The sequence below is a fragment of the Python bivittatus genome, unplaced genomic scaffold (assembly GCF_059951505.1).
Source record: "Python bivittatus isolate LINGU-HERP-01145 unplaced genomic scaffold, Pbiv_v1 ctg000270_np1212, whole genome shotgun sequence".
In the NCBI taxonomy this organism is placed as follows: domain Eukaryota; kingdom Metazoa; phylum Chordata; class Lepidosauria; order Squamata; family Pythonidae; genus Python; species Python bivittatus.
In genome coordinates this window covers 4,326,548-4,351,991 of record NW_028277050.1, presented here as the reverse complement: position 1 = coordinate 4,351,991, position 25,444 = coordinate 4,326,548, and the positions used below count along the sequence as shown (strand labels likewise).

Genomic DNA, 25,444 nt, shown 5'->3' with positions numbered 1-25,444 from the left:
GAGGGAGGAGTATTAAAATTTAGTCTTCAGTTGTTTTATGTTCAGCATTTAAGCCCTGCAGAGTCAATGAAATTCCCACTACCTAGAGTTTAGTAGCCTGGTGGAGTCCTCTGAGCTTTTAAAGCAGTGTTTCTCAACCTTGGCAACTTTAAGATGTGTGGACTTCAACTCCCAGGATTCCCCAGCTGGCTGGGGAATCCTGGGAGTTGAAGTCCACACATCTTAAAGTTGCCAAGGTTGAGAAACACAGTTCTAAAGCATCACGTGTTCCTATGTGCCCCTCAGAGCGAAGTCACATACTCTTTGATGCTTGTAGTTCTTTCATGGTAGCTTTCTTACTGAACTTAACTCTCACAGAGAGACCTTCCTCGCCAGAGATGTTGCAAGGGCTGCCTCACCTGTTGCCTTATTTACACCTTTTCCCTACGCACATGACAGGGGAGCGGAGCGCCTTCGGTTGGTCAAGTTCGCAGCTGATGGGTCGTCAGCTGAATGAACGACAGCGGGTCATGTCGGCACAGAGCTGAACGGTTGCAGACATTTGCGTACTTGTGTGGGAAGAGAACGCAGGCCAGAGAGAAAGGCGACAACAGGCGGTGGTTCTGTGGAAGTCCATGCTGTTGATATTAGCGCACTGAGGTAAGAAAAATGCAGTAATAAAAGAACTGTCCTTTGCATAAGACAATGATCAGTGATGAGCATTTCTGCATTGTGCATTGTTTGGGAGATGGGAGTGGTGGATGAGATGTCATGTCCCTCCACGCATTGATTCAGTCTTGATTGTCACCTGCACAGGGCTAAAAGACAAGGATATGGAAAATATTGATTCGCTTCCATGTAAGTTCAGGGAAAGGTTACCTGAGATGTTCCTAAAAGCTGGAAGAATGTACACAACACTCACAAAAGTAATAAATTATATCGGTCATATCTCATTTCCTGAGATGTCATCTTTTATTTTGTTTATTCTAACCTTTTCCTAATCAAGCCACCTTAAAAGTAATTAATGGATGTGTCTCAATAAATCAACTTCAGATAGTACTGGTGGATTTTAATTTTATTTTGCAAAATCCTGCAAGCAAGTATCAACAAAAGAGCACTTAGGTTGGGGGTGTATGGAATAGCAAAGGGATTTTATCCACATCTCTCCAAAGGATACAGTTCAGCACAGCTATTTAATCTCCTCCTGAAATTTAGAGGGCTTTCTCAATGGTTAAAGCCAGTTAAAGCAACTGAGAGTAATATTGCCTTTCCAGAGAATTAATAAGGACCAAGCAGTAAAACAAGAACAAAAGATCTAGGAGAGACTTCAAATGTGTGTGTATTTCTATTTTGCAAAACAGGGCCAAATTAGCCATTATGTGAATACCATTAATGCAAATAATGTGCCCTTCCAATAATGTGCCCTTCAACCAAGTAAGAGCTGGAGCAGCTGCTACTTCTGTTTCAAGGAATTCATCCAAAAGCTCCTGAAAATGGAAGTAATGTAAGAGTTTGGATTTTTCTTGGGATTATGGTAGGAAGAAGAGAGTTAAGCAAATCCCAAAGGTGTTCAAGCAGTCCCTCACTCTGTATACTACATCCAGCCCAGTTCTGGTATTCTGAATGGCTTTAACAGGAAGACTTGCTTAATTCTAACTTAAGGGCTCTTGCCATTCTCCACAACTACCAACATTAATTCTGCTGTCACAAATTACTCTAGCAGTGCCTACAGCATTCATATTACGTTAATAGTGGAGCTAAGCGCCTTCTGTTATCTGTTGGAATTAACTCTTCAAAATGTCCACGTAGACATAAAAAGTGCACAGGGACTGCATTCGTGCCACTATGTTATGGGCTGGTATGATCTACAGAGACCTATCAAACAACAAATGCTACATACTGTATAAATATGGTACAAAAATGTATGTAAAAAAAAATTAGCTCCTCTTTTTAGCTAAAGCTAAAGTCAGCGTGTCCCCAGCTAAACACCGAGACCTTTCTTTTTATGCCTGCCTCAAAACTCTAGGTACCTAGTTTATTTCCTTCTCTACATCAGTCTGTGCTGAATAATCCTTTCATTTGTATAGCTACCTTCAGCACTAAAAGAACTAATATTCTTTTGCTAAAGATAGAAAGGGAGATAAATCAGAAGAGACTGATTGTACAGGACATATATACAGTGCCTTCTAAATCTTAATCAGTTGTTTATTGGTTGGCAAACAAATTTCACTGTTACAACAAATATTAGTAATGAGGTCATTCAACTGGGTGACCATACAAAATGCATCATAAATTAAAAAAAAAAGAGTAAAATCTGTGCTGCTAATTTACCTCCTGGGAAGGTCTACATGACTTTAAATCTTGTCAAATAAATACATTTCCTGTTAGGAAAAATAATGGAAGGGTTTGTATTTTTTTTTTTTACCACTTCAAAATAGGCTTTTTAAAAAATCTTTGCTATGAAGCAGTCAGTTTTTCAAACCATTGCAGTGAAAGTTCCTAGCCTGAGGTTAGATTTTTGACTCCTGTAAAGGCATTATGTTCATCTGCAGAAGTCTCATTATGAAACCGTGACTACTGGAAGGGGACATAATGCCTTGGTGAAGGGGCTGATGGCCACAAAGGCTGCTGCATCTCATCAGTTGTGCCCTGGAAACATACAGGTCAAGTTTCTAATCTGCAAAAAAAACACAACCTGTTGGCAAATTTGTAGATAGAAGAAACAGAGTATATTTTCTGTGTGTGTGTGTGTGTGTGTGTGTGTATGTGTGTATGTGCATATATATATATATATATATATATATATATATATACGCGCGCACACACACACACACATATATACTGTATATATACACACACACACACACAGAGACACACGTACACAAAGCGTGATATCACATAACCAAAAATTTAAAAATCATCACTTTGTTTACTCGGTGATTTTTTTAAATGAGAGAGAAAAAATGGCCAAATAAAGGATACATGAAAAAAATTGTTTCTACTGGTAGACAAACTTGCAAGACCAGCACAACAGAAAAAGTTTTTTTTTTTCCACCACATTAACAGGGACGCAAGTTCTGGCGGAACGAAGAGTAGACTATATGTGCAATGCTAGTATCTGTACATTACATAGGAATTGTTCCATTTTTTCTGCCATTAGAATTATCATCAGTTAATACAGAAAAACATAAAAATATACCATGTAGCATACAATTACCAACTTTCTTTCTATTTCATTAGATTTTGTTTGCTCCACAGTTCAGTGAGCTTTGGCTAAATTAAGTGGTGAGAGACACACACACACAAAAAAAACCCCAAACCAAAACCAAAACAAAACAAACCAAAAAAAAACCCAAAACAAAACCCCCAAACTATGATGTGGTACAGATTCAGAATAAACAGTTTTGCTATTTTTGCTTCTATCTTGTGCAGCACTCCAATCTAGATGCATCATTGCTAGTAGTTTCAAATGCACGTTTGGCCTTCTGTCAATCAGGTCCTTGGTACTAAGACAGCACCCAAAGATGCTTAAACAAATACACTATAATGTGAGAAGGCCACACAGTGGACCATTTCCTGTTGTATCCCTTTCATTAGCCTATGGTCTCTCTGATGTGAAGCCAGTGTATGTGTTGGGTGAGGGGGAACAACAGGCAGTTAGCCTTTTTCCTGGGTGGGCCTATAAATTCCATTAAAAAGTTATGAGAACTGTTGGTTGTTTAGAACAATATGGAATAGGAGAACACACAATATTACCACTGCTTTGATTTAAATCCAGACAATAATCCAGATGTTGTACAGGGAGCATTTGCTTTATTAAAATGTTTACTTAGTGTTCTATAGACTAGTGACCAAGTGAGCTGGTCCTTTCAAGGTTTCTTCTGTCAGGGTCCCATCCTTGTTTGGTGGAACTATAAATCCATCACTACTGCCCCGCCCCAACTGATAGTAAGTGTGTAGCTGTTGGATATGGTTCCTGGAGCCCAGGTTTGGCATACTCTTGTAGTACACATCATCGCCATCGCCACCTTTAGTTGATGGGGGATCGGTCTGAGTGCTGGTGGTGACACTTTCTGAGCCTGGCATGCTGGCCAGAGCAGGCATACTAGTGTAAAGAGAATCCCTATTCGGTGACTGGAGATCTTCTGTGTGCTCATTGGTTAGCAAGGGAAAAAAACTTTCACTGTTGTCTTGTGGAATCCGTCTTTTGCTATAATGGTGAGGCTGGTGGTTCTCTGCAGAATATGCCCTTGGGGGTAACAGGGGGGCATCTGATTCCTCATGAATGAGTTCTAAGCCCAGGTTCTCTTCCTGGTTGAACAAGGTGACGTCATCGAGAACAATGGCATCATCGTCACTCCCGCTGCCAAGATTATTGACAAATTTGTTCATCAGATTCCTACTTTGTTCGTTAGAACACTCGTGTTTGTTCAGGTAGGAAGGTATATAGTTGGAAGTGAGTTCTTTCAGAATCTTTTTCTCTAAGGCAGTCTCGCTGTGGTTATAGCTATGGTCAATTATTTGCACACAGTTGCTCAAGTACTCACTGCTAGCAATGCTGTAGCTATTGCCGTGGTTACCATTCAGTGGTAGAGTATCCATGACACTTGTATCCCTGGCATTGTTCAGAAGCCCCTCTGAAAAATATCACACAAGAAGATTTGATTGGTACCAAAAAATATCTGCCTGTAGTCTTCATCTGCATGACTACTGCCCTAAGAAACAATAATATACTGTTTGCTGCAATATACAGTAACTGTGTAAAAGAGGGAATACAGAGAAAGGAAACTGAAAGAAATGATGTAGGGTTTCAAGACATGGAAAAATGTGGATTCAAATCTTATCCATTTATTATTATTTCAATTTATAAATTGTCTTTCTACCCATAGTACACTCAAGATGGCTAAAAGGTCAACATGTAAAGTATAAACAGTTGAAATCCAATTTTAAAAATGCTAAATTATTACTACCTGAGCTCAAAAGGCCTGGCTAAAGAGAAAGAGTTGGATTCCTTTCTGGTAGGCTTAAAGAGTGGGAGCTAAAAGCAATTCCTAAAGGAGACTGGTATTGACACAAGGAAAGATATTTTGCTCTATGCTTAACAAATGGGGCTTTGAAAACATTGGCCTTGCTTGCTGACATCAATGTCTGGACAGTTTCATACTGAGAAAGGCAGTCCTTCAGATAGTCTTGTCCTAAGCTCTTTAAAGATAAAACCAACAATTTTAACTGTGCTCAGAAAACAACTGGCAACTACAGGTCTTTCAAGATAGGCCTAAGTTAATTCTAGGGCTCTGCATGCTTTGAAATGAACAGGGCCATAAGCTTAGCACTGCTTTAAAACTTCTGTGCAGATCTGCAGGATACAATTAATTAAAGCAGCTGTATCATTTTCCAGGCTCATGCTAAAGTTTGAAAAAAGATAAAGCTGCTTTAAAGAAGTGAGCTTGTATTCCTGTGTGTTCCAAACCATCTGTTCTAAATTTTAAAGCATGCACAGTGTTATTGTATACTAGTTAATATCTTAACTGCTGCAGTTGCAACAGTGGATGTATCTGGATATTCTTCAAAGTTAGTTCCATAAAGATTACACTGAAGTAGTCTAACTGTGATAGAACCAAGGCTTGAGTAAATATGGACTAATCTAACTGGTTCGGGAATGGTCATAACAGATGCAGGAGACAAATTATAGAAATGCATTACTTGCCACCATTACCATCTGGAGATCCAGAAACAGCTGGGACTCAAGAGGCATTCCCAGGCTGTGGAGCTATTCTTTCAGGCTGGACTCTAATCTCAGAACTTAATTTCTTACTGATTAGCAGCAACTGCATGTTGTACAGATTTAATTACAACTTATTCATGTTATATATGTTATTCCACATTGAAAATAAAATCTTGGGTATTATGGGAATTATAGCCCGACATCTGGAAGGCCATAAGTTTTCCCAGCCTTGTTCTAAGTGGGCTGAGCACTGACAGTTTAGATGTATCTAGTTATTATTACCATGCACATCAAATATAATCAAAGAAGGAGTAAAGCAGTGATGGGCAGACTTCAGCTCATTTTTTTCCCTAGAATTTTGAGATAATGAACCTGAGTTTGTTGTAAATGATATAACAAATAATGAGAACAGAAATTTGCTGAGTACCAGAAGTGAACAAGGCTTACAAATCTTCCATACTAAAATCCTATTCTAGTTAGCACAAACATTTTCATACCAGCTATATTATTTGAGCAGGGATGGGGAGGGATGAATAATTTTATTACTGCTACTGTTAAATTATGAAATGTTTGATATCCCAGCAAATCACCCAGAGATCTGTCAGAAGATCCAGATTTACTTTTTGCCCATTCACAAATTAAGGCATACAAAATTCCTAAGTATTATGAGCTATCACGTGTTTATTGCATTCCCTTAAATGCATTCCCTTCAAGGATAAAATGCCAAGAAACCTGTCACTGGATGCCCCACTGTTTCTGTTTTAGAACAGAGCAGGAATGTGCTGATGGACGAGAAAGAGGATGAGACTTGGGAGGTAGGACTGGGATTTTAATTCTTCCTCTCACATTATTTTTCTGAATGAAATCATACTGCCCCTGCTAACTAATTTATATTTTGGAATTAATAGTCTCTTACGTCTTCCCCTTAAACACTTACAGCTTTAATTCTGTACTACTTTAATTTTGAAGAACACAGAGAACGTTTTCCCACTGTCCCTCTCACCATATTCCATACTCTGCTATTGCTACAATCTTGGCATGTTACTGTAAGACAACAAAACCTACCTATACAGTGTTATCACCCAGATAATATAGTTGAAAAATTAAAATAATAATAACATGAGGATCTGTGACCATTTCAGTGGGCTGAAATACTTGGTTGGTGTAGTCAGGATGATAATTCAAATCATCCCCAGCTAAACTATTCCGTTAATTTACACCTGCAAATCAAATTGATTCATCTTCAATTAATTGCCCATTTCAATCATGCTCCTACATAACAGCCTTTCAATCAATTATTTCATTTGCATTTACCAATCAAAAGCAATCAAAAGGAAACAGAATGCACCAAATTTTGGGTAGATGGCTGATTGTTCCTGATAAGGTCACTAAAGCAATCTTTATTTTTACTGAATTAACGTAAAGGCAGACACCCAAAGCTCAACTGATTCCTTCCCAACAGCAGCGGTCCAAAACAGCTTACCATCCTTAGAGCTGTTTGAGATATGAGGAAAATCCTCTATTTTTTTTTTTTTTTGCTGCTGCTAGTCTTCATTCTCCCTCCTGGGCAAATTTCCCAGTGGCTAGTCCTACAGCCATTGTTTGGAAGGGCCCCCAGATCAGACCAGTGTGAGGTGTCCATGGGGATACACTTCCCAGGACAATGATTATAATGATGACGTCTGGGCAGGGAGGCAAGCCACTTTGACATCTTAGCAATCAGAGGGTAATAACTGCTCTGGGCTGACATTTGGCCAGACGTTCTATCAGCTATTAGAAGTGGCTGCTTTATTTCACTGAGATGTAGGGCTGGGCCTGCCCTCCAAAATGACCTGGGTGTAAAAAAAGGCTCTTGGATGCATATAGTTCTCTATCCAGGCTGTTTAGGAAAGAAAGGCTTCCAGGCTCTTCTCAGTGAACGTGCAGAGGATTTAGATGGTCCTAAACCCAGCTGGTGGCAGCCTGTGGCTGATCTTGTCTGGGCTAGCCCATTTAGTAGTTGGGTGGGAAGCTATGAAGGAACACCAGGTCTAGAGACGGATATCAAAAAACACCCAGAAGAAGGCATTGTCGAGCCACTTCAGTATGTATGTATGTATGTATGTACGTATGTATGTATTTTGTAAGAAAGGTGCATGGATGATTCCAGGTAGCGATTTTGAGTCAAGCTCAAAGTGAGTGCACCTAGCTGATTTTGGGGGGTGTGTGTGGGGGGACTCAGAAGCTAAGTAGGGTTACAGGTAGTCCTCGGGCTATGATAGCAATTGGGACTGGGATTGCCATCACTAAACAATGCAGTCATAAAGTTGTTAACTGAGGATCTCATGTGATGACATGGGAAGAGGCAGGAGTCCCAGGCAAACAGGTTGGCAGGCAAGAGCTGCGGGTGAGAGATATGGGTGGGCAGGTGCATTAGGCAGGCGTAATGGAGCACAGGCTGATGCACAGGTGCTGTGGGTAGGCAGGCCAAAAATCGGGGGAGCAACTTGCAACCTCCTGCCAGCCTCCCCATTGACTTTGTGGGAATCAGGCAGGGAAGGTTGTAAATGGCAATCATGTGACTGCAGGGATGCTGTGACAGCTGCAACTTTGTGGACCAGTCATAAGTCCCCCTTGTTCAGCACCATTGTAACTTTGAATGGTCACTAAATGAGAGGTTGTAACCTGAGGACTACCTGTAGTCCTTGTGTTTGGTCATAAAAAGCATTCTGGAACAGAATGCTGACCCAGTAGCAAAACTAGTAGTGGATGTTATTTTTAAGTTGGCATAGAATTCCAATCAGTGGAATACATTTCTGAGTGTGTGTGTGTGTGTGCCTGTATTAGATTAAGCAGGAAACCTGGACTTTCAGAAAGTCCTGCACCAAAATCTGAAGAGCAAACTCAGAAGCCATTCCATAAAAGGAAAGATCGCTGGGCAAAAAACAGAAAGTGAAGAGTAGGAATGGAGTGACGATTTTCAGAATAGATTGGAGAGGAATGCAATGCGGAGTCTCCCTTGAATTTATCCTGGGACTGATGCTTTTTAACATTTATAAATGATTTAGAATGATATTCAGAGGGATATCATCAAAAAGGTATTGCCAAGACTCCCAAAGTGTCTGGATAGCTTTTAAAATGGCAACGGTAATTCCATGAAAGCAACAACAAAATGATGCACATTGGAGAAAAATATCACATATATATTAATAGGGCCTGAACTGGCATGATGGATTAGGAAAGGGAGCTGTGATAGGTAACTCCATGGAAGTGTCAATCTAGCGTATGACAGCTGTAAAAAGGATGAACTCCATGGTAGAAAGCATTATGAAAGGGACCAGAAATAAAACTAATTATGTTTTAATTAGCAGTATTGTTTTTATCCTACCTCCAAAAGAATCTCCCCAATTTTATTCCCATAAAAATTCTGTGAAGTAGATTGGACTGAGAAAGAGTGACAGGCTGTCCACAATTAAATGGCAAAAATGCTATGCCATAGTGGCTCTCTTATTAGAAAGTGAGGTTGTCTCCTGAAATTACGAGCCAGAGGATGCAAATCTGATAGAAGAAGCTACACCATATTAGTATTAACCTACAGAAATTATCATAGTTAGAAATATCTGGAGGACTATCCATGAAAAATATTTGAAAGGTGGCCTAGATATGGAGGACAGAGCCATTAATGACTGCTAGCACTGATGAATGTATCTGGTTAGCCACTGTGACACAGACCTACCTAGGCTCAATCGGACCATTATCCTCTGCCGTTCATTGAACTAGAAACAGTCAACATGATTTTTACATTCAGTGAACTCTGAGGGTTTTATTCACAAACATATTTATGATTATGTTGCAAAGAAATGACCAAGTTCTCCAACCAAAAAAATTTAAAAATATGGCCACTTGGAGTGCAACAAGGCCAACGCTAGCAGCAGTTAACTACCTAATTCCTGCTGTTAGATTTGATGTTGCTTTTATAGTTGATACATGCAAATTAATTCCATTCTCATATTAAATTTAGCTTATGTGAATCATATTAATGATTTTTTAAAAAGGGAGGTTATATCATTTTAAAAAATCAGTTTCCATTTGCAATATTAATTCCCAAAATTGCCTCTTGGCAATGAGCTTGCAGAATCGCTGTATGCATAACAAAATATAAAGTCTCCTTCAAGTCATACTCAACTCTTGGTGACTTCAGGGACAAGCTTATGTAGTTTTCTTGGAATGATATGGAAGTAGTTTATCACTGCTTTCTTCCAAGATGTTTTTCAACTTCCGAATCAAGCCTATAGCCCCGATATTCCAATTTTAGAATTTCTCCAAGGGTGTGCTAGAGTCATACAAATAAGTATTCACCTCCATACCTAGAGAGCATTAAGTGCACCTGGGTAAGGCTTTCATGGATTCAGAGTAATTCCTTCTGGATAACTGCAGGGCTTTCTGCCACTATAGCTGTCCCAAGAGTGGTAGGTTGACCAGTGGTTAGGGCAAAAAGGGAGCATGCTGGGGAATTCTGAGGTCAGATCAATGGTGGCTTTAGATCCACAGTTTTCTCCTTCCCAAACATACTCTATGCTGCCTTTGTTATTTTCTTCTTATTGAAGTCAATGGGAGCAAAAATAAAACAAAAACTCAGAGCCACCAAAGTATATAAAGGAAAACCAAAACCAAAAGCCACTCACCTTCTGCTGGGGCTGACACATGCCCAGTAGGACATTTGGTACTGTTCTACCCATTACTTTAACTTGGTTGTGATTGCTGCCTATGAAATTGTGATAATCATCATATCTACAATTATACCCTTAAAAAAAACAACAACTTTTGCTGCAGCATTTTAGAAGAATGCAATAAAATGGTGATGTCTTTTATCTTATTGTGGAAGATATAAGCATGTCCAAACACTGCATTTGCATTTCCATGCAATAAATAAGACATGCCCATTGCTTAGAAATAAGAATATGTTGTTTGGTATGATTAGTTATATACATTTTGATTATATATCATGTTGGCACAATTATGCATTTTTAAAAAGTGTGTATCAACTATTTATTAATTAAAATTATTTTAGTACAGGCAGTCAGTGAGCCTGCCTCTGAGCCTCTTTCTCAAAGCTGATAATAGTTAATGGTGGACAAGAACGTGAAGGAGAGGCATTTATAGCATCAGTGAGTGTTTAGATCAGGGGTCCCCAAACTCTTCAGCTCATCGACCCCTTCATGAAGTTTTGGATTGTTCACCGACCCCTAAACATTTATTATATGAAAATAATACCACTTTAATAGTACTATAAATAATAAGAACAACATTGGCCCCTTGGATGGTCCCATTGACCCTTGGGGGGTCAATATTGACCACTTTGGGGAAACTTGGTTTAGATCTATGTATATTTTCAGTTAGAAAAATTATTGGGAAAACTATTTTTCCAGCTTTAATGTTCACTGTAGAAGGCTGCACTGTAGCATGCTGGCTAGGGAATTCTGGGAGTTGAAGTCCACACATCTTAATGTTACCAAGTCTGAGAAACCCTGATCTAGACTTACATACTCCATGCTGGACCTTTATATTGCCTGGCTTCTGACAGAGGTAAGACAACTATAAGACACCTCTAGATTTATTAAGATAGAAGGTTTTTCTCCTTTTTTTAAACTAATGACCAATGACTTTTTTTTTTTTTTTTTACTAATGACTGAGATTTGAACAATTGCTGGCTTTGGTATTTGTAAAGGGAGCATGGGCATTGCTGCTTTGTCCCAGCTGCATCTTCACATTTTTCTAGTGGATGCAAAGTCACCAAGTTCCTAGATGTGGACATCGTTAGATAGCAACATACTGCAGACAGGCTTTTGTCATACAGCACAAATAACATGCTTTTCTTCTTTTTAACATTTGGGCAAGCACTATGAAACTCAAAAATTAGCTCCTTTCTTTAGCCGATCCTATTAAAGCTATTGTGATATTGTTCCTGTTTGGTTCTGTCAGCCCTGTGAATCAACACACATCTCAAATGGTTGGAGTTGGAAGTACCAAAAAAGTGTCTTCAGGTGCTCATGATACACTTGGGTATTTCTAATGTTATAATACATGCAAAAGATGAGAGACATGCGAAGGCTTCACATTTTTCTGTTAATTCAGATGCTATTGCCAGAAAGAGCAGACAAGGCTAAACCAGCACTGTTTTGTTGAAGAAGTAAATTGTTGACCATTTGTTGGCCATTCGCTTGAAGAAGCAGCAAAACTTTCTGAAAACAATGAATTCAGTCTGCATCTGTGAGGTGCTAAGGACTGGAAGTGTTGCTGCGTGCAGACCTTGCTATTTTTCTGGATTTAAATATCTCCAGGTTTTCAGGCTTATTTTAACCTTCTGAAATTTGCTTGTTATAATCTATGTTTCATATAGGCAGAAAAAAGTATGGGTGAAAAACAGCCATTACAGATGCAGAACAAAATCATTCATTTTTGTAGTTTAAATTTGTATTAACAATCCACATAACAGTAGGAGGTTGCAAAGATGAGTGGATCACTCTCACCCCAGACTGGTTATGCCTACCCATTAAGGCATTGCTCCTTCCTTTTTCTGCAAAAGCATACAATTATTAGCTGGAAGTTATCATTTTTATATATTTGAGGAAAATAAAAGATTGCCTTGCATTGAAAATGAAGTACAGCTTTCATGAAATGTGCCACAGCAAGAAAACAGTATGACTTTGCAGACAAAAAATATTCTTAATTAAAAAGAAATGTCATTCTCATATACAATTACACAAAACTAAAACATACTGGATGAAAGACAAAATGAAACAGACACAACATATCTATTATCTATATATAGTTATCAAATATGGCTTATTATTCTTGATTCTGTATTGTGAGAGATGAATTGTTTTAAATATGTACATCACTGATATATGATGCATTAAAAAGTGAACTAAAAAAATTACATTTGATATGCAATGTTTAGCTTTACTCCCATACTTGTCTCTCTGTAGGGCTCTAAACGACAGCATGAAGAAAAGGAAAGAAAAAACAACAAGTAAGCTTACAGTGACAATAGAAGAAATATGAATCAAAAGCAAATTGATGATATGCAGAAAAAAGTATTAACAGAAACTATTTCAACTCCCTGAAGCAAATGAAGTTATTTACATGGGTTGTTTCGGCTTTGAGTAGTAGTCACACCTTTATAATAATAAAGTGGTTTTCACCCCATCATCAGCTTTTTTAAAGAAAAATTCAAAATTAGAAACTGAAATTGAAAGTATCATGGTATATATCTGTCAGTATCCAACGTTTTTCAGAATGTTTATTATGCTGATAAATACTTTTATTTACTGTTAATTACATCAATATCTGGTGCATAAATATTGAAATCCAATTCTGTACTGTATTAGCAGGGTTGTTTCTCTTTGTGGGTGTCACGTAGCTTTTTTCAACCATAACATTCAGTGTACTCTTAAACAAACACTGTTGTTTTGAGAAACATTTCAGAAACAATGTTAAGCATTCCTAGATTTTAGTGCAGAGCCCAATGCAATTGGTAAAATACTGTTCGGATCCAAGAACACTCCTTAGTCTAATAGGAAAGCTTCAATGAAAACTGTTCTTAATAAATGTAAATGTTGGAATAAATAGATTAACCTTCAACAATACTGAAAATCCAATCTCATTTACTGTAGGTTATTTTCCTTGGATTAGGTCTCACTCAACTTACCCAATTTATGTATAGGATCTTCCTATAACTAATCCAGAAGCTAACAAGAAACATGGTAGAGATCTCACAGAATTGTACACAAAACTTTATAGAGATTGAATGCTCCACTATGTAAAAAAAAATGGCAGCTTTCTTGGGTGATGTTTTGTCTAGTTTTGATGAAAGATGGAAATATTAATTGTAGCCATATTAAAGTGTATGATTGATTGCACGTGCACTATGCCAGGTGATGTAGTCTTGTTGGATTATTCAAAACAGTTTCTCATATGGAATAGCATTGACAATTTTTTGTTTTCATACCAAAGTAACATTATGAGAATCTGAGAAAAGAGCAGCTAAATGAGACAAGCTAAATTAGCAGAAACCTGCTACTTTTTCATAACTGCTGTTTTTCTGCTCTGAAAAGCCATGCTTTAAAGAACATGTATACCTCCACTAAAGTACTTATATTTTTGTCCAGGTTTTTTGAAAAAAAAACAAAACACCTTTGCAGATGCTTTAAAGGAAAGATAATAGATCTGAAATACAGCTAAGAAGATTAAATGAAAGAAAAGCCCTCTTCAGCTCCAGTATCACCGCAATACCTTTTGGAAGGTGCCTTCCTCTACTCTGTGCTGTTCTGCCCTTCTTGCACACTTCCTGTCCATTCCACACTGTTCTACCAACATTGGCACCAGGAAGAAGCTGATGAGAAGCAGAATACAGGTAGTCCTCGCTGAACAACGCTAATTGGGACCAGAAACTCCATCATTATGTGACACAGTTGTAAATTGAAAAACCGCATGACTGTGCCACTTAGCGAAGGCAGTTATGGCAGTCCCAGTTGCCATTGTTAAGTGAGGACTGTGCAGGTCGTTAAGCAAAGACCTCACTTGACTCGACTTGTAACTTCCTGCTGGCTTCCCCACTGACTTTGCTTCTCAGAAGCTGGCAGGGAAGGTCACAAATTGCGATCATGTGACCATGGGGATGCTGCAATCTCCATAAGTATGAGGATTGGTTGTAACTATCACTCATTCAGCACTGTCATAAGTTTGAATGATCACTGAACAAGTGGTTGTTAAACAAGGACCACTTGTAGATGTGAAAACTCCCTTGTCTGGCCTTCCTTCTATTCAAACTGTAGTAACGTACACACAGTTACACACATGTAATGTGCTTATTACCAAATAAGCACTATATACATAGTGACACTCCTTTTCTTGTGCCTTTGAGTCAGTATTGATTCCTGGTGACTGCCTGGATGAGTCCCTGCAGTTTTCTTGGCAAGATTTTGGAATTGGTTTGCCCTTGCTTTCTTCCTAGGGCTGAGAGAGGGGGATGGGCCCAAGGTCACCCACCTGGCTTCATGCCTAAGATGGCACGAACTCATGGTCTCCTAATTTCTAGCTGAGTGCCTTTAACTACTACATCAAACTGGCTCTCAGTGACATCTATAAGTCTTATTGGAATTTACATAGAACTAGGACTCTGTAATATTTTAACATCCTACTTTTAATTTCAGATATTATAGATGAATAGAAGGTGACCGAGGGAAAAAGAACAGTACCTGTACAGAGCAATATGGGGAGTTTACACTGATTTTTATAAATGGAGATTGCCTGGTCAGTCTTATTTACTAAGAAGGAGTAACAGAGCTCTCACATCAGTTGGGAGAGTACGTAGCCATTTTTTCAAGCCTCCTTTCACCTTCCTTCATGCCAGAATATGGAAAGGCATCTTATCACTATTTTTTGTTGGAAGTGCATACAAGCAGTAAAACAAGCTTGCTTACTGTTCCTTTTCAATAAATAAAGATCACTTGAACCTGCATGGCCAGGTGATCATTGCTTATTAAAAAGAAAATATGCAAGCCCTTTGTGAAGAAGAAAAAAAGGGGGGGAATAAATTACAAAAAAAGATGACTTCCCCCTTCTCCCATCCTTTATATTCCACTCATAATTGGAATCAAAATCCATTCATGAATTGGAACAATTTTTCAGCATAGCGTTAGTTCCTCTATTGCTTGATAATAAGCAGTGAGCTGTAGTTCATCAAGCAGTTCAAATTTATCTCCTGTGATTATAAGAAGAGTTTTTTTCCAGTCAAATCATATGTTAATCACCTAAGCAGTGAAAAGATTACTGAGTTATTATTCAACAATCTGGGAATGCCACTATTAATAAAAATATTATAATGTTCTTTATACTTTGGCCATTTCATTTCTTTCTGATGTGACTGTTTATGATTTTCATTCCCAGCCATGTGTACATTGCAGGGGACATTGACTTTGGCTGAGCCTTGGATGAAGAGGCTGCGGGAAAAGACTTTTATTCTCCAGGGATGAACCGATCAGTTCGTCCACATCCACTCAACATGTTCTAATTCGGCTTTCTTTCTCCTGAGCTGTAGGGTGCTGGAAAGTGTTTCAATCAAGCAGCAGTGATAAAAGCAGATGAACAAACAAAATGACCCTTTCATCATTTGTGTAAAGCGTCATGATTGGGAGGGGAAGTGGTCTGTCCAAAAATGCTAGTGATCCTTGCAAGTTCACCAAGTCACAGCTCTTGGGTTGCAAAAAGACTGTAGTGGTAGAGAACGAGATCCTTAATTTTACTATTTGCTTCATGATGAGGCTTTGCCTCCCATCCAGAGCAGCTATGTGAGTTCGCTGATCAAAAAACTGATTTCCTTTGAGGAAAAAAAAAGTGATTTCATCTCTCATACTACTGCCTCAAACCCCAACAATCAGCTTCATCATAATCAGAAAGGGGGGTTGTAGCTTCTTACAAATATTTATTTCCTTTGTCCAAAACTCCCTCAACCAATCTATCTGAACTTGCCATGGAAGTTATATAGTATGAGGGGTATTTTTGCTTTAAATCTCTTCAGATTTTGTCCTCAAATGATGATCTTAGAGGGATTTTTCAAATGTAATATCCCACATACTAATTTCTATGAAATGTCGCCTGTTTTGTTACATCATTTTGGTTTTGGTGAAGAGACTAACGTAGTTAAGCTAGTACACCTTATAATGCTGATAGCTGTTCATTCAAGCTAGTTTACACTATTACTTTATAAGTCGCCCATCAATAGTAACTTGAAATTCACTTGAAAATCACAAATGATGGAGAGCATCTTAAATACCAGATTAATTAAATACCAAGTATTTTAATTGTTATACGCTTTTGGTTTTTTAACTGTCAGCTGCCCAGAGTCACCCATTGGGGGAGATGGGCGGCATACAAATGTAATAATAAATAAGTAAATAAAATAAATATGTGTTGCTAAGGTCTATTCAGTTGTTCATGTAATGTTTTTCATAGCTTTACATGACTACACAAACTCTATGTAGAGTTCTTACTGAAATATCAAGGTATAATAGCTAGGGATACAAAACCTGAAGAGCTAAGTACAGATTTTATTTTCTATAGGGTTTCTTTAATTATTATACTAACTGGAGCACTATAGTTAATTGAGGGCTGAAAGCAGACAGACCTTGAAATCAAAGTGACAAATAGGTGAGCTTTCACCCACCTTTACTGAAGAATGGTAACAGAGAAGACAGTGTGAGTTTGGCTCTTGCAAGCTTCAGAGCTGAAAATGAATGGCCACTATATTCCTTTTGAACGGATGATAAGAATGTCAGTGGGAATATCTGGATGTTTATATATTACTAGCTACTAGTACTAACTAGTTTGGCTGGAAAAAAATAATACAAGAGGAGAAAAGAGGGCAAGTGAAACATAACTAGAAAGAAGGGAAATCAGTTCAACTTAGAGAGCTTATCTCTGTATCTATCGCATATGTTATGTATATTAATTTTAGACCTATGTTCTGAATTTCTGAATTATGGATGATGCTGAGTAAAATTATATCCACACTGCATGCAAAAAAAGACCCTAACATATGATGGAGAACTTCTTTAGTAAATGTTAACCTTATTGGAAGCTGTAAAATAAAACTGCTTCAAGCTGAAGGAATTAAGATACGGAGTAATAATGGAAAGGTACAGGTTCTGAGGAAACAAGAATGGGAACTTTTTACGGATAGTCAAAAGAGTCATCTGTTTTTCTTCAAGGGATATTATATTCTATAACAGCTGTGTTACTAATGTGGTTTTGTATTAATACTCATGTCACTCAAGGGGCTCCAATACAGTTGGAGAAATTAGTGAGGCAGAGGCAAACAGGTAGAGGTCTCCTGAGAAGACAGGATATCACTTGGGTGCTAGAAATCTGGGTGCCAGAGATTGGAAAGGGAATGGAAAGGAAAACAGAAGGAAATAGGAGAGAAGATCATGGGATGAGGAAAGGGGCTTCTGAGTAGACTAAATGGAGTCTGCAAGGACAGCCAAATTGAGGGCTTTCTGAAGGGAGGGGGAAGTTATCCTACAGCAATGTTTCTCACCCTCAGCAACTTTAAGATGTATGGACTTCAACTCCCAGAATTTCCCACCCAGCATGCTGGCTGAGGAATTCTGGGAGATAAAATCCACACATCTTAAAGTTGCCGAGGGTGAGAAATACTGCCTTAAAGAGTTGGGAGGAAGGAAACCTCTAGAAAAGCAAGCAAACCCAGGGGCAGGAGCAGACTTAGGAACTCCGCTTGAGGCACAGACCGAGCTTGGAAGAAATGAAAGAAAAGCGGCTGGCTTAAGAAAGCAATATAAATAAATAGAGAGGACTCAGAAAAATTACTTCAGAGTAAAAGAGAAAAGTCTTAAAGTGCGGGAAATATTACTCCTGAGTCAGCAGCAGCTTGAGAAGAGACAAAGCAGAGGGCAAGATTACTCAGAATGAGAGGGAAAGGGAGAAGGAAGGAGGCGCAACGGGTGCGTGAAGGCCGCGGGAACAGATTGGGGCGACAGAGTCAGAAAGGGACTAGGAGCTGCTGGACTTGGGTTGGGGGCCGGAAGGGAGGCTTGTTTGCAAGTCAGCTATGACTGAGCATCTTTGCCAAGGAAAGGGTTGGACTGTGCTGGGTTGGCACTAAATTTTGTATACGTGTCCTGTGGTTGAAAATGCACTGTCCCTTTAAGAAAACTGTTGGGATGGGGGAATAAGCCGCTGGACACTGAGATTCCTGCCCACTGAGTATAGTGGTTATTGGTAGGTAAATCTGGTGGTGGATTTTTATGCTTATGACTGAGTGCAAGCAGTAAAATGTGCACGCTGTTCTCAAGGGTGGTTTTAAATTCAGGTAACAAAGTAAGGTGGTGGTGGTGTCGGTTCAATAATTTGAAGGGTCATGTGACTGACTGGATGGGCTGGAGGGAAATGCCCCGTTAACAACAGACTTGGTGAGGATAAATTCTATAGGAACTTTCTCCCTGGGAAATCTCTGTGGGAAAACCACTCTTGAACCTAGAAGGGGCTCCAGCGTTATAGCTGGGTATACACTGATGTCAACAGATTCAATGTATTGTACAGTTCCAAGACCTTACTGAGTCCTTGACATTTTGGCTGATGCTATGATTTTGATAAAATTGTAAGGAGGAGGAGGAGGAGATCATTTGTATACGTGCCTTTTCCGTAGCAGTCTCTGCCCTGTGGAACACCTTTCCTCTTGAGAACCAGCAGGCCCCCATCCTCTTCACCTTCTGGAAAGCCATAAAAGGCTGGCTGTTCCTCCAGGCTCTGGGGTGGTAAGGTTGGAACACGAGAATTGCATAGATCAGTGTTTCTCAACCTCAGCAGCTTTAAGACGTGTGGACTTCAACTCCCAGAATTCCCCAGCCAGCATGGGTCCACACATCTTAAAGCTGCTGAAGTTGAGAAACACTGCCATAGATGAATAGATGGAGATGATTCATTAGTTGCCTGGTTTTATTGTTTTCCTTGTTTGTGATTTTATTATAGTTGTGAGCTGCCTACGGTTGTGTTTTACAAGATGGGTGGCCATAGAAATCTTTTAAATAAGTAAATAAATAAATGATGAAATAATTGGTAAAAGATTAAGAATTACTGGAATACTTGGAATAATTATATTGAATATATCAAAATAAAACATCCAAATATCTGTTGGCTAGCAGGATATTGATTACATTCTCCCACCTACGTTTGGCTTGCCTTTATGTCTACTTACATTGTTATATGTAAAAGTAAAATTAAAAAAATATCTGATCCTGTACTGGCTAACCCAAATATATCTGTGATTATTGTTATAATTGTTACTGCTTCTGTTGCTTCTGCTTCTATTGTTTTCTTTTTCTTTTCGATGTTTTCCATTCAATTTCCTTATCAGTTGCAATTTAAGTTATTAGTTTTGTTTTATAACTATAACTAGGCCATTTTTAATCAACAAAGATAACTTTGTCGATAGTAATATTTTCAGATATTTTATACCAGTTGAGTTATTGACTTAATTAAAATCCTGAGTATCTTTGATATTGGTCACGTCTTTCCTGCAAACAAATGTTCTGCAAAATTGCAGGTACAGATATACATTAGACCAACACAATGACAGATGTGAAGTTTGAAAGTTAAAGTTCTTTGAAATAGATTTTCTTAGATGAGACTTTGATTTTTTTATGTTTAAATCGTGTTTCCTCTTAGCACAATTGCAGAAAAAAAAGAAAGTTGTTGGCATTCAGAATGTCCTTTGATATCATAATTCAGTTTAAAGTGACCTTGAGGAATGAAGAAGATGGCAGATAACAAGGCCCAGACTTGCATTTCAAGAAGTGTGAATACGGATCATCGTACCCTAATATTTGAAGGAATGCCTATCTTTTGGTTTAAGAAATGTAAATTGGGGTGACAACAAGATTGAGGTACCAGCCTCAAGGTGAGGTCTGGCTGACCGCCCTATGGCTGACTCGATGGAGCTGGGGGCTTTTCCTGCCTCTGTAATGTAATTAATGCTTCATGACTGATGATGCAGTGTTTCTCTCCTTTGCCAATGTCTTGTCCGGGCTCTCGGTCTGTTTGGCTGGGAGCCCAGTGGTCATTGTTAGAGGGTATTTTAATAAAGGCATTTTGTTTCAGACCTTCATTGCTTTGATTCTAGTCGATCTCTATTCTTCCACCACATAGACATTGTTACATGAGTGATTAATCTATCTTCATGGGGCAGTTTGGCAATAAGGAAAAATTCTCTTTCCTAAAGAAGGAACACAGAGCAAAGGCATTGCCACACAATCAGTTCCTATACAGAAAATAAAGGCTCAGCACTGCAGAGAATAGTACTGATTTCATGTAGTTCTTCTTTAGAGAGCTGTTGGATTGATCCCTTTTATAGAAGAGACAAAGGTGAACATGGCAAAATAAATGACAAAGTATTTATGAGCTAATGAATTGCAACTGAATTCTCAAAGTTTATCACAATGAATGAAGCCTCAAATAATTTCTTACATATGTAAAAATCCATCATGCTATTATTCCCTTTTGGGAAAAATGATGTTCTGCAAAGTAAGCTAAGAAATAATAAGCCAAAGAAATAAAGCACGAGGTAAGAAAAAGGAACAGAAATAGAATTAAATGCAGTTTGCACTAGCACTTCTGTATACCTTTTGATCCTTGCAAACCATTCTTGCTTCCACCACATTCATACAACTGCTTCGTAAACTGCATTTTGTTTTTTAAACGCATCACTGCACTCTTTTGGAGGGTTTCATGAATTCCATTCAACTGTGACTTTCCTTAGTCTTCCTCTTCCATTCACACTGCTTTAATACATCTGTCTGAGGATAGACGCTTCATACATCCTCTCTATATCACCAAATCACCTCCATGTACTTCTTTCATATTAGTCATTCACTCTTGCATTAGATCACCATTGATTCAGCACCTATTTACTCTTCACCCTCTCTTCTTGTTTTAGCCTATATATTGTTTTCCCCTATATTCTTGTTTTCCTATTGCATTCAACTTTTAGGTTTCTTCAGCTCTCATTTCCATATAACCAAGTGGGAAGAAGCACTTTCTTATACAAAGCCATTCTTGTTTCTTTTAACAAACGTTCATTGCAATCTATCCACATACTGTTCACCAGCATTCTGCTAAGATACTTTAATTCATCTGCATGTCTTTGTCTTTTTCCCTGCTCAGTATTAAATCATTTGCTAAGCATTCAATTTATTCTCACTCATGCTTTACTTCCATCATATATTGCTCTTTTTACATTCTGCTAACAACTTTTGGCTCCATATTTGTGCAAAATATCTTGTAATTCAACCCTATCACTTTTTCATATGCTTTTTCTACATCAACAAGCATAACATTAGCTTTCTCACATCTACACCTTTCTCTACTGAGAAGCAAACATCTGACCAGCTTACCCTACCTGACATAAAGTCACACTGCACTTCCCAAATTTTGATCATTGTCATTTCTTGTCCCATTCCACCAAGCACGTTTAGCATACTAATCTCCCTGTAGTTTCACATTCACTCTTGCTATGTTTCCCTTTGGAGAAGGAGAACAATCAGGTTTTCACAAGGCATTAAACAAGATGCACAGCCGATTCCTAAACAAAACACCTCCATAGTTTAACACATCTCGCATTGCACTGTTTCTCCTGCAGCCTTACTATTTTTCAACATCCTCATAGCCTTGAATTCTTTTCATCTATTTTTTCCTTGGGCAATAAAATTTATAGCATTTGTTTCAGTTTGACTCCCTTACATATCATTCTCATACAAATCTCTAAAATACTCCTTCCAGTATTCTGCCTCTTCAATTTCATCCCAAATTGTTTTTAATTCCATTCATTCTGCTGGAGGCTACTTGTTTGCTCTTTTTCATCCTTTCCAAAACCATTAGAACTAAACATTGCTCTGTATTTTTCTGTCTCTTTTAATCTTAATTGTTGACTCCAATTTCTGCAACTATCTTTGTTCTCTTTATACATATCTTTTTCTCATTCTTATTTTTGCAGCATGCATTTTTTCCTCATCCACAACCTCTTTCCGTTCATCATTCCACTAAGTATTTTTTTGGTTATACTTTCCAATTAGGGTAACTGCACAGGCTTTCATGCCACTCTGTAACATAATTTTTTTTTCACTATGGTCCAACCTCTTTTCTTGCATTCACTTTCCATTCATTCTGTTGGGAAAACAATCTGTTGCATTCACTTTTCACTCATTCTGTTGAGAGATTAATTACATTCTAATCTATACTGATCTAATCTATTTACAGGACTCATACATTCTCTTACTGCATTTTAATTTCGCTCTAGGTTTTTTCACATCTTTCCATTTTTTCCCTGTCCGTTTTCCCAAGATCTACTCTTGATACTATGAAATAGCTATCTGTCCCACATTCGGAAACTCTCATTCTTGTATCCTTCAGCACTACCTCTCTAAATCTTTCATTATAAACTATCAAATCAATCTTGTTTTAAATCGTTCTTTTTCATCTCAGTGTATGAATAAACCATTTATTCAAAACAAATAAACATCTTTCTATACTCCAAATGGCATTCTCATTCATTCTTGGTTTTTCCAAAGGGTCCAATAACGTTTTCTCTACTCTTTTTCCTCTGAGAATATTTCCCCTGTTTCTTATTTATTCAGAATGCTGCATAGTTTTCTCCAAAACTCATCTATGGATCTTCCATTTTCACAATTTACTGAAATATAAGATACAATTACTGTATAACCAACCTATGGATTCCTACTTTCATTTGCATTATAGAATAATATAGATGATACCAATTCATACTTCCTGACATATATTTCAACCCTTTCATTCATCATTAGATCTATACCTTCATTTTCATGCATGTCTTCATAGTCTCCACTCTACAAGGGCAGGTCTTCATTCAGATTATTGCATCCTTTCCTTTTCTTTTCATTTGATAGACACACACCTACTTTTCTTTCCTCATGTCAATTATCAATCTATTCTCTTTACCACACTTGTATAACTGCAAGGCATCCTCAGGGAGCATGTTTCCTTCCCATTAACCAGATACCTGCCACCCACTACCTCTACCTCCCAGTTTGTTTTAAGTCAGTTCAGCCTGGGGTGCTGACACTTTACCATGGTGAACTTTTATAGGCTTCTCAATGCATTGGCTAATAATTTCATAAACAGATCCTTCCTTGCAACCACACCACACAACGCTAAGCTCTAGAGTTACAGGGCTTGCTGATATGCCACCAGTGTGGGGCAAAGGCATGTTAGGTTTTCCTGCATTTGTTAAGAAGAATGCAATTGCTAGGCTAGGCTATGCTGGGAAGTTGTTTATGCAGCTGCCCCCCCCCCCCCGCTTACATCGAAGTAGTAATGCAGTGAAAGGGGCAACTGGCTGCTGCAATATGGAATCATGTATCTAACCTCCCATCCTTACTTCTGAATGGTCATGCAGGGAGAGGCATGCAGGTGCTATGATAGAGAAGGGATGTTTGCTCGCTTTCTGCAAAGGAAAGGAAAGCGAAGCTGGGATGTGGGGGGATTGTGTGCCACTGAGCGGCTTGCTTATTTCAGAGTAGCAGTACAAGGAGAGGGAGATGTATGAGGAACTTTGTGTCACACCTAGAGTGCAGATCTGCAACCCAAATTGTCTTCAAGCTGAGTCAGCATTCCCTTGGGGAATATAATAGTAGAGTTCTGTACCGACTTCTCTACATTTTGTCCTCCTCAACCTTCTAGCTGGGCTGCATTCAGAGGTGACGAGAATGACACAATTATACTCCCAATGTTTAAATAAACATAAACACCTGTTATACATGTGAGCTTTAATTTGACCCTAATCATTCACTCGTATATACATACACATATAATTGTGTGTGTGAGAGAGAGTGAATAATTAGGGTCAAATTAAAACTAACAGTATCGCAGATAAAAATACACGTGAACACTTATACAGGTGAAAAGATGGGTGATTATTATGTTATAACATATGTTGTACTACAAATGTTTACATTATTAGTGATGTAAGTCTTTTTTCCTCAAAACTCCATTCCTTTCCCTAGAGGCAGTTTAAGGGTGTTGCCATCCTTCTTGTTAGTACATGGGCAGACTGGGCCAATGGGATTATTCTCAGACTGGGTCAGTGGGATTATTCTCAGACTGGGCCAGTGGGATTATTCTCAGACTGGGCCAGTGGGATTATTCTCCTAAGCAGGACTTTACTGTGTGGTGAATAGTTTGTTCCCAGATCATTTTGTCAGTGCCGTTTCATTACCTTTTAAAGCAAATGATCTCTGCCTGCTCTTCCTCGGTCTCATTTTGTGGGAATCCATCTGCAGTGTTAATCTAAGGGAAGGTGTGAAAGGGCTTCCACATATGGTCTTTCATTGGGTGCTCAAATTCCTTAAATTGGCCCTGTCCTTATTTGTGGAAAGACTCTTTAGACATAAAAGAATACACTAGAACAGTGTTTCTCAACCTTGGCAACTTTAAGATGCCTGGACTTCAGCTCCTAGAAATCCCCAGCCAGCATGGCTGGCTGGGGAATTCTAGGAGTTGAAGTCCAGGCATCTTAAAGTTGCCAAGGTTGAGAAACACTGCACTAGAAAATACTTAACCAACCATTGACTTTAACCATGATTAAAGGTATCAATGCCTTCTTTTGAGATGGACAGTAAGGAGTACTGGACATCATCAGCATACGGTGGCCATATACTTCACAGGTATGCAAGACCTCTCCCGGTACTTTTATATAAATAATAAACACAAAATGGAACTTGGTGGGATACCACAACCTCGATATTCAATAGTAATCAACCCTAAACATGGCCTGACAGAAAGGTTGAAACCTACTGCTAAAACTATTCACAAGGACCAACCCTGCAAGGTGGTCCTGAAAGAAATTATGGATCAACATTAGTAAGAGGTCAAAGGGAACTAATGGAAAATCACCCCTTCCCCAGCTCCCTTGTATCAAGGCAGCTAAAGCAGTCATGCTCACATATCCTGGCTAAAAGCACAAGTAAAGTGGGTCCAGAAAACAGAACCCCCCAGATGCTGTTTTTCATCGTAGCCAGAAATGATGCATTTGAAGCCAGTCACTTCCCCAAGGAAAATTTCTTTACCACCACCTCTTTGAAACAAATGAGAACTCACTTGATTGTTAAAAGTTATGCTGTGTTTTCCTTCTGTGTTCTAGCTGAAGCCGCG

General features: G+C 38.5%; 1 protein-coding gene across 1 annotated transcript in view; it reads right to left on the bottom strand.

Annotated features, from left to right (window-relative positions):
* Positions 1-1,054: 1,054 nt before the first annotated feature.
* Positions 1,055-25,444, bottom strand: part of ADGRL3 (adhesion G protein-coupled receptor L3) — a 436,049-nt gene continuing 411,659 nt past the window's right edge. Inside the window, exon 26 of the mRNA XM_088138611.1 lies at positions 1,055-4,616. Coding sequence (XP_087994737.1) covers positions 3,817-4,616 — 800 coding nt within the window. The 3' untranslated portion in view covers positions 1,055-3,816. The remainder of the gene's footprint in view (positions 4,617-25,444) is intronic.